This window comes from Semicossyphus pulcher, unplaced genomic scaffold (assembly GCF_022749685.1).
Source record: "Semicossyphus pulcher isolate SPU_LCO1_2020_fin unplaced genomic scaffold, fSemPul1.0.p SCAF_10, whole genome shotgun sequence".
Taxonomy (NCBI): Eukaryota; Metazoa; Chordata; class Actinopteri; order Labriformes; family Labridae; genus Semicossyphus; species Semicossyphus pulcher.
Window position 1 is genome coordinate 11624315 of NW_027211604.1, and position 18575 is coordinate 11642889.

General features: G+C 44.6%; 1 protein-coding gene across 3 annotated transcripts; it reads right to left on the reverse strand.

Annotated features, from left to right (window-relative positions):
* Positions 1 to 272: 272 nt before the first annotated feature.
* Positions 273 to 18575, reverse strand: LOC138601945 (uncharacterized). 3 transcript variants are annotated; one of them, XM_069673288.1, is made up of 9 exons: positions 18527 to 18575; positions 17104 to 17292; positions 15837 to 16368; positions 11587 to 11731; positions 11316 to 11418; positions 10521 to 10559; positions 10380 to 10421; positions 7519 to 7822; positions 273 to 1389 (listed from the first exon to the last, which is right to left on the reverse strand). In XM_069673288.1, exons 3-9 carry the CDS (start codon positions 16021 to 16023, stop codon positions 1157 to 1159), a joined length of 1053 nt encoding a protein of 350 aa, XP_069529389.1. In that variant the 5' UTR covers positions 16024 to 16368; positions 17104 to 17292; positions 18527 to 18575; the 3' UTR covers positions 273 to 1156. The 3 variants fall into 3 exon arrangements, with proteins under 3 accessions (XP_069529389.1, XP_069529379.1, XP_069529398.1); XM_069673278.1 differs by lacking the exon at positions 18527 to 18575 and adding an exon at positions 17833 to 17910; XM_069673297.1 differs by lacking the exons at positions 17104 to 17292; positions 18527 to 18575 and adding an exon at positions 16484 to 16569.

The following is an 18575-nucleotide window of genomic DNA, read 5'->3' on the forward strand; positions in this document are numbered from 1 at the left end:
AGGATGATGATGATGTGTAGACCTGCTGGAATTTAAAGTCAAATTTATACACTAGCTCTGGTGAAGCAGGAGGGACTATTTGCTGAGGCTGGACGTTTAAAAATGACATTTCTCAGTGAAGTAGCTGTTAACTGTGCGACATGTCTGTGTAGTATTACTACTGAAAGACTGATTATACTGTTCAGTCAGTTTTTTGCACAAGAGGTTTTATTTCAGTGATTCAAAATAAGATTTAAGGTTTAAAAAAGAAGACTTTCCAGATTCAAGTTGTAAAAGTTACACAATTTTATTGTCTCTTTGATTGCACCAGCTTAACATTAAAGATAAAAACGTGTCTCATTTTACAAGTGAGCATTGTAGCAACGTTAAATATCCCCTTACAAAACATCTTCCTCCCTATAGAAAATATTAAAAAAAAGAACATAAAATACGACCATACATCACTTGTATAGCACAGAGAAAAAAAAGCAGAAGAGCGTCACGGAGCTGGATTGTTTGGCAGCGGCTGTCTGATTTGATCCACGGGGAGAGACAGACGAGGCATTTGGCACTGTCATCGGTCCACAACAGGTCGAGCGAGGCTCCTGCCAGGTGGCACAGGGAGACATACATCGCATTGTGACAAATAAACAACCCCGCGCACCGGTCCCAGGGAGGAGACGGCACGATGAAGGAGGACCCTACTGTGCGTTTTCATCACCCTGTAACGCCGTCCCAGGGCCGTTCTTTTGTCCTGAACCTCAAATGAGCCTCAAAATGAGCGATGAAAATAATGATACTGGAAAGTAAACAATATTGTGTGTGCAGGTTTTATAATTAAAACTAACAATGTGTAAAAATCGTCCATGTTAAAGTGAAAGCGTTAAAAAACAGGTGAAAACATGCGTCATCAAAACCCTGCAGATTCATTTACAACGCAGTTTTGGATTTTCCTTCCCACGCAGAGTGTTTACAGTATCCACAGATAAAAGAAAACATTACATTCAAGCATTTCCATCGCTGTGCTTTGGGAACGATCGCAACATTTGGCACCCTTTGGAGTTCTCCGTCCCATCGGCCCACCCTGCAGAGGCTCCACGTGAGGCGTCCCATATTGTCCAGTGTGGCTGTGTTTGGGGTGAAGCTGAGCGGGCGTCTGCGCGTCGGTGCGGGACAATTACCTGACAGTGGGTGTGGTGGTCAGACGCAGGTGGCTGGGCTTGGTGGGGAGAGGAGGCTTGATGCCGCGAGGGGGGGGGGTCTGTGCGGGGGATGCGGCGCCTTCGACGCTGAAGTTTTTCATCAGCTGAGCCACCCGGCCGCGCCCTGCGCAGGTCGGAGTCGGAGCGCTCCCTGATGATGCGGCGTCCTCGGAGGGAGCGCGCCGAAGCGCTTCTGATGAACCGGTGTCTGAAAGAGAGAAGAAGCAGAGGGTCAGAAGAGCTTCAATAAGAGCTTTGATTTTAGTTTTGTTCTTCAGACCTTAAATAGTTTCAGATTTTAGCACATAATCACGCTTCATTTTATCTCTTCACTGTGCATTATCGGACAGTTTTCTGGGCTCTGTCACAATGGGACCTTGTTTACAGTAAACTGCAGCGGTCAGTGTTTCCTCGCAGCAGGAAAGACAACTTCGAACTGATGTATTGAAAACCTGTAAACACAAACATTTAACACGTTTGCTCTTGTTGAAAAAGCTGGAATCCTGTCGCCCAAAACTCCTCGATCGTTTCCCCTCTCCAAAAACTGCCCCCACATTTTCCTCCGCACATTTCTACCTTTTTCCCTCCTTTTCACTCGCCTCCCTTTATCCCTCTCTGCTTGAGCAGAGGTCATCCTCAGTGGAAGTGAAGTAGGGACACAGCTGGGTGTAGTGTGTGTGCGCTTGCTGAGGTACTGTGTTTGGAAGAGGGTGTAATTGAGGGAGGAATGGAGGGAACCGGAGTAACGGAGGGGAGGGAGGGAGGGCCACAGGGACGGCAATGGAGAGCAGACAGACGCTGCTCAGACACCAGAAGGCTTGAGGAGCCACATATTTTTAGCGTCATCCCCGGGGGACAGAGATATGTGAGAGCGCCCGCGTGCACGGCTGCAGACGCACACAAGCTCGCACGGGAACACACAGACACACAAAATAAAGTAAAACATGCACAGGCGTACACACGGTTTCTAACAGTTGAATTTCAAAAGGCACGCGCGCTTTCTCGTGTTACATTCAAGTCCGTGCATGCTCGCACACACACGCACCTTTGCACACCCCTCCTGCACATGGACTCAGTCACGCATTCACCCATCTCTCCCTCACACAAGCAGAGACTCACACACAATCCTGCACACACACACAGAGGTGGGGTACAGCCAAAACCGCACAGGCACTCCTGGGGCCGGGGAACCTTTAAAGCCTCTTGATGTCTTGCAGGCATGAAAAGGAGCGGCCTAAAGTAGCCTTTAAGGCTGTGTTATTGTTTATTGTTGTTTACTCTCCTTCTTCTCTCCCTGTGGCTCTAACACCTCCCTCCGCCCTCCTCTTCATCTCTTCCTCTCCCCCTGTCTTGCCCTGCCTTCCTCTGCCCCCTGACCCGCGGTTCCTGTGTTAATGTCCTCTCGCCGCGCTGCGTGGGCTCGCCTCTGATTGTCTCGTTGTGTTGTGCGGTCACCACGGAAACCTTGGATAGGCTCCAGCAATTGAGGCTGACACACATTCAGGCACGCACCGAGCGCACACACACACAAACACAGACAGAGGCACGCACACACTCGTGGTCAGAGAGTTTTCTGAGCTCGGAGCCTCGGTGCAGGTCTGAGAGGAATGCTTAATAGAGAGACGGAGAGATAGAAGGAGCAGGAGGACGATTGGCGTTGTGGCGTTGGATTGTTAAGACATAAATCAAATATACATACAGAAATATAATGTGAGAGTACCTTCCCACAGGTAACCTGACTAACCTGTCCTAACACACCCTAGAAAAATGCTCAGACCCCACGCCTTTCTGCCTGAAACTCTCCTCGGCAGCTGCACTCTGAGCTCCGTCAGCAGAAACAGTCATTACAGCTACCTGTGAAAACACCTATTAAAGAGAAAGAGAATCTCCGCATTAAATCACTCGTCAAGATTGATTAATCTCCCGTTTGAGCTTTTCCTACGCCACTCCTCACATCTCCGTCCAGCTCGTAAAACGTACAGGCAGGACAAAGAGGAAGGGGGCGGGAAGCCGTGTCAGTGACCAGGCTAGCACAAAAATTAAAGAGCAATCTATCTCTTTAAAGACCTCCACGTCTCCGCAGAAAGAGCCGAGGAAGGGGTGGAGGCGTGAGGAGGGGGGCAGAAGTGGGGCAGAGGGCAGAATTCCCGAGCAGCATGTCTGTGGACTGAAGGGCAGGAGGAGAGGAGAAGTGTGTGTGTGTGTGTGTGTGTGTGTGTGTGTGTGTGTTGGGGTGGAGGGGGGGGGCCCTCCTGTGTGGGGGGCTGGGGCCCCTGTCACTTATCAGCTCTGGCTGAGCGTCGCCCAGGGCTAGAGTCGGGAAGCAGCGCAGGAATGTGTGTCCTTCCCTCTGAAGGTGAAGAGAGAGGAGAGGAAAAGCCGACCGACAGACAGGGAAGGATTTATAAACAAGAACACACACACACACACACACACACACATATATGAACACACCGCCAGCTGCTGGAGATTGATACACTTTCACGCTCACATGTGCTTAAATCATGTGACACAGTACACACGCGAACACGACGCATACTTCTGCAGCTCTCGGTTCAGATTCACCCTCGTTGTCGGCCTCGTTTCTGAAATATAACGAACGATACGACCCCGACTTTAGTTTTTATGCAGATGACACCGAACTTTGACACAGCAGCAAGTTTTAAGTTTTTAAGTTTTTAAAGCGCCTGTGAGGAGTTTTTCTCTGGTTATGAAACAAACAAATTAATTCTGATGACTCTATATGAGCTATAAAAGCAAACCAGACCATCAGCGACAAGATTGATATTTCTATATAATTATTTTTAATGCCTGACACTGCTGGCGGGGGGGTAGGTGTCAGACGAAGCGATTAACTGCACGCTGCCTTTGTTTACATTTTGCAGCTCAAAAATTTAAAGTGAGTGACACATATGACTGTTAAAGAAAGCAGGATGAGATTTGTTGTTGAAAACCACCACTTCAGCATGTACAGGACAAAATCAGCAAAGAGATAAGAGGTACAGCTTTGTCCACAGGGGGCGCCAGAATCAACACTAACCGAAAGTTCCTCACGGCAGCTTTAATATTTTACACATTTTCATTGAATATATTTTTTTTTCTTATCAGAATTATCGGTTTAAACTGCCTAACAGTTGTGTTTCCTGTTGATAAAGGACGCTGATCATTGCAGTTTGCAAAGTTCATTCACGACAAACACTGAAAATACTTGCAGCAATATAGACATTAAAGAGGAAAGGGGCTCAATATGTAAATAATTAAACAACTTGTTTTTCAAAACTTATTTAGTCTAAAAAAAATTAAGAAGGAAACCTTGTAATTTCTAAAGTAAAGACATAAATCTGTATTCCAAAAAACAACAAAGATACCTTTGAAATTTCTTTAACGTAATCACTTTAAAAAAAAAAAAAAAAAAAAGCTTATACTTAAATGTAAAAATATTTTTTACTGCTGCTGCTGCTTCTCTTCAACATCCAAAAAAATTACACTTTCAATTATGGAGTTACTTCCTGTCGTCGCCAGTTTGACAAGAGCATCAAAAGTTGGTTGTCATGGCATCAAATCTGATATTCAGTGTTTTAATTCAGTGCAGCTCCAGTGAGCACTTTTAAAAACACGTGAGTGTCACTAAAGCAGATTATTTAGTTCATCGCCTAAGTGTCGTGTGGTCCACAGTCTGTATTACAGGAAGCAGGCATCCTCGTCATCACCAACATTCAAAAGAAAACAGCTGAGGCATGAGCCTTATCCTAAAGCCGGCCTCCTCCTCCTCCTCCCCGAGGAACGAGCTTCCTGCCTTTGTCGAGGAGCAAAACTCTGTCAGGATTTTTTGTTTTGAGTCGAGACACATTTATTCAGCACCGTGTTCAGCCCACCTCCGCTCACACCAAAACAGCTGTTCCTTTCCCTTTCTTCTCCTTTTCCCTTCATTCACCGTTATCTGCTGCCCTGGCATCGCTCACCGAGCTCATATTTAGCTGCTAATGCTAAAGCAAACACACAAACACGCCTGTGCTATCGGCATTTAAGGGAAATGTGTCATTTGTGTTTTTTTCATTCTGTCCAGATTTTTGTGATCTGTGAAGCTGTTTCGGATCCAATCGATAAACCACATCAAAGATTCTCCCACAAACAGAGAATCTGATTATTATACTCTTTGTCCAGTCCTGTTTAATCATAATCTGCAAACATGATTTCACAAATATTTCCAGGACTTTGTGCCGCTTGATGACATTTTTACGCGCTTGTTTCTGGCTTTTGCAGGGATTTGCCCGGCCTCCAAAATCTACAATGAAGTGCCAGGAATGTTTCGTAAAGAAGCCGACACTAAGGAGTGAACTGGAACTAGAAATATTTGTAGGATTGATTTTTCTTCCTATTCAGACGTCTTTAAGAAGTGCTAGAGAAAATGCAGGAAGGAGAATAAGGAACACTTAACCTTGAGGGATTTTGTGTGGTGTGATATCGCTGTATTGGTGTGTTTTTCCACATGAAATGATCTACAATGACTGTTATTATTGTTAAGCTGACGATTTATATACTTCTGCATTGATGTCATACAACACAAGTTAAGAATGGCATTGGCCCTGCCAACCTCTCCCTATCTCTGCTCAATAAAAAATAATTTCAGTTTTCCTGCTTGTTCTCTGTATGTTTCAAATGTGTGTAAAATGTTTTCTTTTGTATTTTCTGAGCCACAAAGAGACGACAGTTTGACTCTCAAACTGACTGCACTGCGAGAGCTGAAAGGCATCAAACTTCTCGCTAACTTCAGGAAGCTGTTGCTGTGCGTTTGCAGTGTGCATGTGCTGTAGGATGAACAGTTTTCCAGCAGAGGGACCCTATAGAGATGAGCCTGTCTATCCAACTGGACTTTTTTTGTTCATACAGTATCATTGTTTTCCACTGGATGGTGCTAACTTCACCCTGTCAACAGTCATTTTTCTGCATAACTGGGTCACTGTGGAGTGAATGAGGATTCGGTCAATTCATGAAATTGGATGCTGCGTTCAGACAGGAAGTCCAGGAATCTCACTGATAGTTCGAACAAGATTTAATAAAAAGAAGTAATCTGCACAACATAATGTGAGACCAGTGATAATAATATAGATGTCAAGGCTCAAGATGTCTTCAGAAAAAGTCAAGGAACAGGAAGTACAGACACAAGCAGACAGGTCGAGCATCCCGCTGGTCATAGGCGGATTAAAATGTGAAACCAAGTCCTAATGTAAGGTTTGTAAGCAGCGCCGGTTAGGTACCGGTTCTTACTAATTTAATGATCGCAAATGCTGCTGAATAACACGACAACACTGTGCGAAGGGACAAAATGTGTCATGTAAATCAAATGGTTAAACTCTCATGAGCCTCATTTCACATGCGCCATAATGAGTGCAATAAACACATTTTTCAATCTGAGATTTATGAATAATTTTCTATTAGGAAAAATATAAAATGCTAAAATAAGAGGTTCTGTTACAAGTATATTTAATTTCTGTAAAATTACCTGATGGTCAATAATTTATTGTAAAGTTAAAGCTGGGTTCTTTAAAACTGTGGTTTCACTGACATCTAGAAAATGGTAGATTTTTATTGAAATAAGTGTTTTGAGCATTTCCTGTTGCTCGTTTCAGCCCACATTTACTAAACAAAAAGTTCTCAAGCACCTCAACCAATCTCGAGACTTAATTGACAATTGCACATCTCGCATGCACCTGACAGTTAAACAACAGAGACAGCTACCAGACATCAGGTGTGTTTGGGCGATGTGGTGCCACGACACAAACCGCAGTCACATAAGTTTTGCTCCCCTCCTCGCTGGCCTCTTTCTGCGCTGCCACACCATAAAGATTCCAGCAGGCTGAGGCACAGTTTGGCTGAGGCACGTTAGGTTAGGAGAAATAAATCCTTCTTCCTTACTAAAGGGCTGAGAAACCACCGAGCATGAACTTTGTTCAGACTGGTTCTGCTCAGCTCTGCACAGTCGTGACTGCTCTCGGAGAGGAAGCAGAGGAGAAGGATTGCTCTGGTTGGCTCAGTGGCTTGTGGTGATTGCCATGTAAGCTAGTAGCAGAATTAATTTAGTAGAGAGTCAATTTTTAACCAACATCTGTGTCAAGTATTTCCCCGATATTTAACACCTAACTTAAGAAAACATAACAGAAGACTGACGGGAATTTCGGCTATAAAATTAACTTAACAACAACCATTTTTGTCTTTTATAATTAGCCAAATTTAACAAAGCTGTAATGTACTGTATGATAGGTATCTGTGCACATATTTGTTGTTTGTGTATTTATCTAAATTAGCAAAGTGAAAGTGAAGGGCTGCAGGGACTCACCTTTCCCGCTCTGTGTTTCCTGCGGCTTCTTGGCTTCCTGTGATCGCTGGAGGGCTTCTGTTAGTGACATCGCTCCAGACTGGACTTTGACGGTGCTGCTGGGGGAAGGAGACGGGGACGGTGCAGCCGAGGCCGGCCTCAGTCCTGCGACGGCGGCTCCTGTGTTGACAGAGCCCAGCGCTGCATTTGCAGAAGCCGGTCTCACGTTGACAGGGCTCGCTCTCATGGGAGGCCTGGAGCAGATGGCGGCGGTGGTGGTGGGCTGGGGGACTGACTTCTCCACGGACGCGCTGGCCGACTTCGACTGAGGAAAAGAGCGACGAAAGAGGACAGAAGAGTGCGATGAGTGTTGACAGCTAATTCACATACAGTGGAATTACTGTCATGTTTGATTAAATCATTGGATAAATGATTCAGCAAATTACAGTTCTGAACGACAACACTGCTGATATAATGAAACACACAGAGCTATGACCACTGATTAGGACTTTAAGCATGTGTGGAGGGAAAATTATAAGGTGACTTGGAAATCAAGCTGCCTCGCTAATCTCTCTTCCTGATCTCACGCCTTCTTAATCAACAATCTCACTCTCTCCTCTCTCAGGCTGACTCCTTCCCTCTGTAAATCAAGCAGAGAAAACCTGCAGCAGCGCTAGCAACAGCCACGGCTACATCTGCAGCACCAAACCAGCTCCTCCCTGTCTACAGTGACGACCTATCTGCAAACAAAACACTGAAATCTCTGACGATGTTTAGGTAGCTTTTTCTGGACTCTCAGCCCGATCAGACAGAATGCGTTTTAGCAGCTGGGGGCGGCTTTTTTGCAGTTGTTTCCAATGAGAGGGATGCTTTTTGCGCGCTTCTTTTGCGTTGCTGAGCGCCTCGCTTTTTTCCGCTCTGTGCGCCTCGCATTTTTGGGGAAACGCTCCGAGCGCCTCGAGTTGAACTTCAACTCAAAGCAGAAAAGCGCCCGACGTTTTTTCTCATTGTCCAATCAGATGAATGGAGAGGCGGGCCTTCTGTGGGGGTGACGACATCATCACCCCGCGGATCTCTGTTTCCCTGTGTTTAATGTATTTGGGAACAGCCTCTCACCCTCCATCAACGCCAGAGCCCCCTCAGCCTGTCCATGTTTTCATGCAGATCTGTCAGTTTACAAAATAACGGTTAGGTTGATGACAGCTAATGATACGGTGGTTGCCTTAACAACAGTAAAAACAATGTTTTAAAAAGGCGCTGAAAGCTGCTCTTTTTTTAACCGTAGGCATCAACAGAAAAGGCAGTGCGGTGCGACTCGCTCTAGCAATACCAATATGATACTACTATCGGTATCGCTAGTTCCGATACCGATATCAGTATCGTATTGGATTTGCTAATTCCGTTATCAATATCAATATTGCATCTGCCTGGGCTGCACAGCGGTGCAGTGGTTAGCGCTGTCCCCTCACAGCTAGAAGTTTTCTAGTTCGAGTCCCGGTTTCTGTGTGGAGTTTGCATGTTCTCCCCGTGCGTGCGTGCGTGGGTTCCCTCCGGGTACTCCGGCTTCCTCCCACAGTGCAAAGACATGCTCGTTAGGTTCACTGGTGACTCTAAATTGCCCGTAGGTGTGAGTGTGAAAGGTTGTCTGTCTCTATGTGTCGCCTTTGATTGCCTGGCAATCAGTCCAGGGTGGACCCCGCCTCTCGATAAGCAGTATAGGAAATGGATGGATGAGTGTGCCAATCAATGCACAAATCCTGTACCATTGTTTATTATCACAGCAAAATATCATCTGGTTTGAGTTAAACATCATGAGACCATAACAAAGAACAACACTGCAGTGCAGGCAGACAGTGTAATTCTAGTCAAAGGTAATAAAATGTCAGCAAACAGGTTTTCCATTAATAAGATGGATATTTTTTAATCGCTATGGTATCGGAGGGGTATCAGTATCAGCCAATACTTATGTTTATGTATCAGAATTAATATCAGGTAGGAAAAAGAGGTAATGAAACATCTCCACTCCTAAGATGTGGATGCTCATTGCCACATCCGCATGGGCTGGCCGGAGATGCGTTGGGGCCTGTTATATAGAGAGTCTGGTTTATACATAAGAAGTGAGGGAGAGACGTTTCCTTCTGTGGCAAAGAGGAGCGAAAAACAGAGAACAGAGGCGAGCTCACGCGCCCAAACCTCAGGAGACTCTCCCACAATCCCATCCATCTGCGACTGACGCATTCTCTATCTCTGGCGTTTTAATTCCCTGATCAAGTTCATCAACCATCTGTTCTGGGGCAGTCCAGAAATCCTGCCTTGCCTCTGCGTTTCAGCTGCTCTGGCGGCGCGTTACCTACACACACACACACACACACACACACACACACACATTTGCGTGCACATAAGCAAGAGAGAGGAAGAAAGGGAGAGCACACTCCCCAGACAACTCAAGGCTGGAGCGCTGATGGAGCCAGCGGGAGGGGACAGTCGAGTTCAGCTGTTCCCCGGAGAGAACCGCGAGGGGTGCGGCGGCTCAGACGAGAGGGAGCCCGGAGAGGAAGAAATGCTGGGGGAAAGATGATCTGCAGAGAGGCTGGGAGTGAGGGGACAGCTGGCCTAACCACGATTTCCTGTTACTCACCGAGGGAGGGACTGCCATGAAACGACACGTAGACAGTCTAAAGCCACATCTAAAGGAGCTACAGACTGTTTCTGCTTTTATCAAACCTTTGTGGGATACGTGAGGTTTTAAAACGTGTTTTTAAGAGCCGATAAAACGAGAAAATAAACTGTTTCTTTCTCAATAAAACATCTAGAATTCATCCAGAAGCTAAAATTGCAGCAACTGCAAAGAAAAACCTACAATAAGTTTGATTCACAAATACCTTTTCTGCTGCTGGAGGTGATGGATGCTCGCTCACTGACACCTGTGGGTTTAACAAAGACATTACACCAGTGTTACAAGCAATGATGCAACCCGAGAGCACAGAGCTCAACAATCACAGCAGGCAGCGGCTCAGACTCACCGGCAGAGGGAGTAAAGTGCTCGTCTCCTCACATTTCCCCTGTTCACAGAGAAAACAGAGCCATGTTAGACGATACTGAGAGGCGACACGTCATCCTCATCCTAAAACTGTGGGAGTCGGTTCAGCACTTGGGACGGTTTAACGGTTAATCAAGAGTTAAAGGTGGATAATTATGATATTATATTGAAAGTGATAAGTGTATAAACATGTCTGCACAGCGGGTGTGTTCATGTGAGTCAGAAAAATCAGGCCGAGACGCTCGTGTTTCCACTGAGTGAGCAGCGTGCAGCTTTAGCTCAGAGAAGCGATCGTGGTCAGGCCAGATGAGACCGTCCAGCAACGGCTCGCTCTGGCTCAGTGTGTGCATGTTGCCATGACAACACCGGGAAATCTCTTTTTAAAGATAGCGTGAAGGAAGCAGTGCCCCCTCAGCACCAAATGCACCCACGCCCAAAATATCACCACCCTGGAAACGATCCACGGTGAGTGATGATTCTGACACATAATAGAGGCTTGAATTAAGAGGCTGTGTTTCAGATGGAGAGGATGATTTTCAACATAGCATCTGATAAGCACAGCCTGATTGTTCGAGCAAAATGATACTGCAGATAAGAGAAGTGAAAATGAAGTGATGGCAGATTAATTTTTCAGATTAAAGTCTTAATAGTTTAACCAAATAATAACAGACAAAAATAAGAAAATATCCGTCCTCTAATTCGTCTCTGTGAGCTTGAGGATCAGTGTGACGGACAGCATGCTTTAATCTCTTATGACCGCAGACAAACAGCTACACACCTTCAGATTCAAGGAGATCCCAGGTTGTGTTTTCGGAGGGAGGTTCTCTCTCTCCGTTCTGGCGGGTTCTGTTGTTTTTCTGCTCTTCAAGATAGTTTGGTGGCTGCAGAACAGAATCACAGCAAGTCAGATCTCTTCACATTTACGGTGCACATACTTTCTATATCATAACAACAGTAACCTTACAACAGAAAGCCCTGGTGAAGAATCGAATTGCAATCTGTAAGCAACACCTTTACATTAATAAAACTATATATTTTTTATGCATTACTATGTATTGTTCTGAAGACTCGGCGCCTTCTTCTCTCCGAGCCCCGAGCAGATGAATTTGGAGCTCAGCTCGTCCACCTCCCCGATCACGAGGACCGCCACATCTCCATCACGGCCCAGCAGCCAGCTCACATTCTTACTGTTGGCTGGAGGAAACACACACACACACACACACACACACACACACACACACACACACACACACACACACACACACACACACACACACACACACACACACACACACACACACACACACACACACACACACACACACACACACATCTTATTTGCGTTCAAACACATAGATAAATGCCTGAATGTTCTATAAATGTAAACTATGCAGACACTCTGCTTATAAAAAGGTTAAAAAAGTAAAATGTGAAAACAGAATCTAATTCAATTAAATTCAAACTTTTATTGGAGAAACATGAAGCACAATTAAATCAAACAAAAAAGGACAATTCTCAGTGAAAACAATAACATACTGACGTGAAGCGGTTTGAGATTATCGTCTTAATTTGTCCAAGAGAAATTAGATTGTCGATCTTGTCCGTCTGTTGTAAATGATTCCACATGTTTGGAGCACAAGAGATAAAGGTGGATATCATTTTACCGGAAAGGGATCAAAATCACACTTAATGATGGAAAGATTTGTGTAATATGTATAATAATATGTAATATGTGAGCTTTGCATTCAATGGCCAACGAGTGGTGACATTTATGTAAACTTTCCGAACACTACTTTTGGCTTTTACAGCGTTTTTAACCTGCAGTCAGAATATATAAAGTCATATTCTGAAATACTGAATCAAATATTCTTAAACAGGATAATCAATAAATATCTGCTTTGTGCCGGTTTAGCTCAGTGGTTAAATCGGCGGCCATATACAGAGGCTACAGTCCTCGATGCGGCGGCCCCGGGTTCAACTCCTGCCCTCTGCCCTTTGCCGCGTGTCATCCCAGCTCTCTTCCCCTGTTTCCAACTCTATCCACTGTCCTCTCACTAAAGGCATGAAAGGCCAAAAAAGTAATCTTAAAAAAATAAAAATAAGTATCTGCTTTGTTGATGTTCTGTGCAGTCTTGAGTGTCCCTCATAAAGTAGATTTTATTCTCACAAATAAAATGAACTGAAAATCATTTTCAAAAATCTGTTTTATATTCGGTCATTCAGAAATAAAACACTGGTGAACATATCACCAGTGTATCTAGAAACAACAGGGGCAACAGCTGGCACGGCCCAAACAGCCGACCACAAACATGAGACAGCAGCTTCATGTAGAAGATATAAACAGAGCTGACCGGGGGAAAAACCCTGTTCTTGTCTTCTATAAACACACTTTGAGACTTACTGAAACTGTTGACCGCTTTAATTCCCTGATATGATGTCATTCTTAATTACAGCCTCCGTTTGCATTTAACCCATATACACTTTATATATTTCTTATATTAGAGTTGTTTTTTGTTACTGTAATTATGGAATAATCTGGCACTAGAATTTTAAACATTTCTATCTCATCAGTCCAGATTTCTCACCTTAAAATACCAACAAATTAAATCAGGTGTAACACTCTTACTTTCCTAATCTGTGAATCTGCATATCTCACAAACGAACAAGCACGACGAGGCACACACGGCATTCTTCCCTTGCCTCGTGACTCTGCTTGCGAAGTTACAGAAGTAACTCAATGAAGCTGGCTGACGTAGGCGCAACGTGTGAGAGGTTGCCGGGGTTCAAAACAGGAGGACATACTGTCACTCTGAACTGGTTCTGCCAGCTTACCCTGTGGATGTCATTGTAGCCCGGGCATACCAGGATGATTACGTTAAACGCAGCAGTCAGAACATACCTGGGCAAACAAAGCTAACAGAGCAAACAGACAGCTACAAACCACAACACCATTGTCAGGTCCAGGTGAGATTAATCCGTCAGCTGAGAGCTGGAACATTTAGAAGACGGGCCATTTATCTGTTGGCTTGTGTCCAAGGTTGTACTGTAAAAGACGCTGTTACGTAAACTTCAAAAAGTAGCTCCCAAAGTCAAAACCAGCAGAATAATAATCTAATAATGAGAGTTTTATTTATCTGAGGAACAAAATCAAGGTTATGAATGTAGAAAAAAGTTTGCCGTCAGCCTCATGTGAGTGTCAGGAGTCTGCCTGCAAAATAAAAGCATGCACACAAACACACCAGCATATAGTCAGAGCCAAACCACAGAGAAGTCCCATGACCAGGACAGGCTGAAACCTCTCTGCTAACAGCAGCCGAGCAAGAAACGTCTGCCACATTTCATGCACAAAAACAAACTTAGCATGTTAGCTCTCCCACAAGGCCTCCAAGATAAAAATCCCACTCTCTCTTTGTTTTCCCAAACACATACGTTTCCTGCACACTTCCTGTTTCAACCCCGCGCTAATTGTTCGTAAGGATCGGGCTCTTGACTCACTTCCTATTTTTTTCACACAAAAACACGAACTATCCACCATTTCCTGCGCACGACAGACTGGGAGCCTGTGTGAGGAAGAGTAGCGGCCATGTGATCTCAGCCTGCAGTCTCCATCCAGCCTCCTTAGGACAGCTGCAACGGTCATTAAGAGATAGAAAGAGCTCTGTTCTCTCACTCCGCACCACAGTGTATAGAGCAAGTGCTTTGTCGGAGGCCAAGACGAGACGGATCACATTACTATGTCAATCACAGTCAATGCACTAACTGCACTGTGCTGTTAATTAGTCATATTTGAGTGTGTTCAAAACAAGTGCTGTTTACTCAAACCTCATCACAGGACGCCTCCTTTAGATTATATAAAAGTACAGTATATTGCTTCTTATGTCACAGTCGTAAAACATCACTTCTCATACCAGCGGAGAGAAAATGCAGACGGACGAGATTCTGTAGTAGGTGTAAAACCAGTTTGAGCACACACGAGCTGCCTCCTGAGTTTCTGGTTGTTGTCTTTTGTTTGATCGCTGCTTGTTCAACCGATCACCACAACTGTCGCCCTTTCAGAGAAAACACACATCTCGACAAACCCGGTAAAGTCCACATTCCCTCAGCAATCCTCCCTCGCGGCCATTTCCCCCCCCAACGTCATCTCTGTCTATCATGCCGATGTTTCTACCTGCCATCCACACACGCGTTCCAGACGTGAGTGACATCTCTGACCCAGTAAACGGTGAGGCTCACAGTGCTGGGACAAAATGATCTACGAGAGAGCCTGAAACACACCGACACATTCACTATTAAATCCCTTTTATCCTTATAAAACTTCCTGAACCCTACAATCATACGCCTATTATTGTAGCATGACATGTACTTGACTCTGCTTGTGTAAATGTTAACATCATCTGTGAGTGTGATGTCAACATTCGTCCCCTAACATCATCAATCAGCTGTAATTGTTTAGGACTTCAGATATAAATAGAAGTCCATGTTAGTGGAGTAGAAATGTTCTTCTAGCTGTAAATCAAGCTGAACGTCAGCATTCTCCACTTTTAAGCCTCAGATTTCACAACATTACAGACACAGTTATGTGGAGCAGCTGGAGTTTGTTAAGCTGACTTTGGATTTCAGGAAACTTTTATAGTGGATTTCAGGAAAACGCTGCTTTGACCAACAGCTGCTGAGATAAGGGGGAGGGGGGGGCATGAGCTACAGCAGTGACAGGATGTCACAACCAATGTACACAAACTTCCGCTGGGCACTACGCAAGCTTTGTTGCTCTCTCGGTGATCCAACTTCGGACCCCCCCAGCCAATTTTCCTGGGCTTCCGGTGTAGCCAACGTTTAGCTATAAAGGATTTCTGGTCAAGACAAAAAAAGCTAAGCTGTTGTCAGATGGCCGGCAATGGGAGGTTTGCGTTCAGCCCGTTTTGCTCTCCACATGGACTGTTAGTCCAGCATGCAAACAGAGCCTGCTGACACGTGATTGGTCAATACTACTCGGACTACAAACGTACTACAAACTGAAACCAGAACACTTTCGCAACTAAAATCCAGTCCTGCGCCTACAGATTCTGCATTTTTATGCAGAATCTGTAAATAGACATTACTCTCTACCTAATTCAAAGCAAACTACGCAAACTTCTTAACCTACAAGATTCAAAATGTAACCCTCAAAAGCTTTGTTTAAAAGTCCAATGGTCACTATGCTTTAGAAACTAGAAGCTGCACCCTGCTGCACGAGCAGAACAGGAGGAAGAAAAGTTTATAAAGGTGAGCTGGTGTTGGTGGTGATGGGATGTTTGTTTACCTTTTTTTGGCTTTGCTCTCTTGCACTCAGCGTCTCCTCCGTCTCTCTCCAGCTTCTCCTCCCGCTCTTTCCAGCGCCGCACCTGCTCCTGGCGCATTTTCAGGAACAGAGTCTTCTTCTGGTCCTCGTTGAGAGCGTTCAGCACATCGGGGTCGATGTACATGTCCTTTAAAATCTGCTGCAGCATGTTGACTTCTGGGTAGGACAAGCAGTGGGAGGAAGGAGGCGCTGTCCTTTGGCCAGCAGCTTCTTGGAGTGGGCAGTGTTTGTTTATAGTCTCATGTCGTCAGAAGACAACTTTTTACAGCTTATTTTTTAAAATATATATTTCTTATTCAGTCGTCTTCATCACTCAAAGCACAAGCTTATCTTCTCGCACACACTTTTGTACATACTGTACAATCTCACACACTCACTCATTCACACACACACACGCACAGAATCCTGTTTCCTGTCTGTGCTGTGCTGACAGTTTCCCCACCCTGCTGAGATGTCAGTTTCCCTTGTCTTTGGAGGTCATCATTGGGACAATCTACAAGAGAAATAAACAAAGACGATTTAAAACAAACATTTGCAAAGTTGTCTTGTGCCCTAAAGATTCTACATGTTCTTGAAGTTGCAGTGTCCCATATATTTCCTGATCCTACCATTGTGAGATTCACAAACTTTCCTGCTTCTCGTCATTCCTTTGGACTGACTGCTTCAGTCGGCTGTCTTGTCCCTCCCTCCATGAACACGGAAGAGCCCAAACCCTGTTTCCACACTGACAGAAAGGCAGCTGCCCAGAATGGGAGGAGATTTCTAAAGGAATGGGGCTGTTTCTGTCATCAGTGGCCCACTTCCCTCCTCCCTCCTTCCCCCTCCTCACCACCACACATCCCTTCCCAAACCCATGTTCGTTTCTCCCCCAAAAAACTCCCACGAGATAGCGGCTCCATTTCTAACATTTCTCGCTCTAGAAAAACACACACTTGGGTCACAGACAAGGACAGCATGAGCCGGTTTCTCTAACAAGCAGATTGAAATGGACTCCACCAATCACAGTGGGGAGTTAAACAAAGGCTACCAACAAAAGCAGCACTTGGAGGGAAAGAAAGCTTGTCTCAGACTGAGAACTATCACACTGCTGGAATACAGATGGGTGTAAACACGTTGTTGGGTGCAGAGACGGACACCCAGGGAAAAAGGGGGGGAAGTGAGCAGAGAAAAAGTGGAAGAAAAGCAGAGGGAGTTGTAAGAGAAGGGTAGAATTTGCTCAAGTACTCACAGTGGGATGTAGACAGCGGCTCCACAGCAGAGTATGCTAACTAAGCTGGGAGAGTCAGAGCGCCTGTGGGTCCTCCTCGTCTTTGTGTGTGTGTATGACTCGCCTGATGACATCACAGCATTCCATAAGCTCTCTCCCTCCCTTTCTCTCTCGCTCGCACTCTGGCATACACACAATCAATCACACACACTTTATTTGAAAAAGAAAAAGAGGAAGAGAGAGATTCAGGAAGTTGAGCTCACATATTAAAAAAGCTGTTTAAAAAAATAGAAATAGAAAACCTTTAAAGCTCCCTTTGCTTTTCCACTGCTGCTCTCCAAACAAGTAAATACATTAAATACATTTTCTACATGGTCAGTAAATGTACAAAAAGAAAAGAAAACGTGGTACAAACAAAACACGTTCAGTACTTAAATTAAGTGACAAAGAGAACAAAGTAAGACATGAAAAATGCTATTAAACATGTATCCCTGATTACCTTATCATTGGACAGTTGATATGTGGCACATTATTACACACACTGTGCAAACAGTGCAAACTAGTGTGTTCCTCCTTAAAACGCTGGCTTTTTACTAAAGGCATTTGAAGGACAGCATCCTTGTCGTAATGCTAGGTACTGTAGCATTAAATCATTAGCATAGTTTCAGGTTTTTTAAGAACTTCCAAGCAAAAGTATAAACAATAAAACACGAATTTGGTTGGATATTAAAAAAATTAAATTGTATGTACCTCGGAAAGCTCTGTTAAATTGCCCGTGTGCCTCGTCGTATTTTTTTTTAACTAGCTGCTGTCTGTTGTTGTTCTACCATATTACTAAAGCCAAAGGCAGAGCTCTCCTCTCTTCTTCTCGCCCCTCTGCCTCCGTATCATTTATAGGTAAAGAGCGCCCTCTAGTGGCCAAAGCCAGAGACGCCAGCTAAGAATTACGTCACCACCAAAGCTAATGCTCAACTGCCTCAGAATACACTATAATACAAAAATACTAGTTGAATTAAAACAAAGGAAACCCTGAAAGCTAGGACATCATTTCTAAACACTTAATATTAAGCTCAGTAACATCAAACCACTGATAAACACACATGCTGCAGCTCCTACAGGTTAAATTCACAGGAAGTGAACATTTTAACAGGCCATTCATGCTAAGCAGTGCTGTCAGGGAGTGCTCAGGTATTGGTGCGCATGTTGCAGCAGCAATAAAATATGAATTTGAACAGGTAGTTCTCTCAGCCAGCAGTGTGGCAGCTGGACCTTTTGTATTAATCTTCCCGAGCAGCATTCCTGTGAGCTTTTATTGCCCATTGTGCCTCCAAGTATGACTGACAAACTATGATCATAAATAAAAGAATTTCTAAAGCCTTACATCAGTAGAATACATTGTGCTTTCACAAACACAGTCTTAAGTACGACTGATATAATTTATCACCTGTTCTGATGCGTGGCACTTGTGCTTCCAACGCTGCGATGACCTCAAC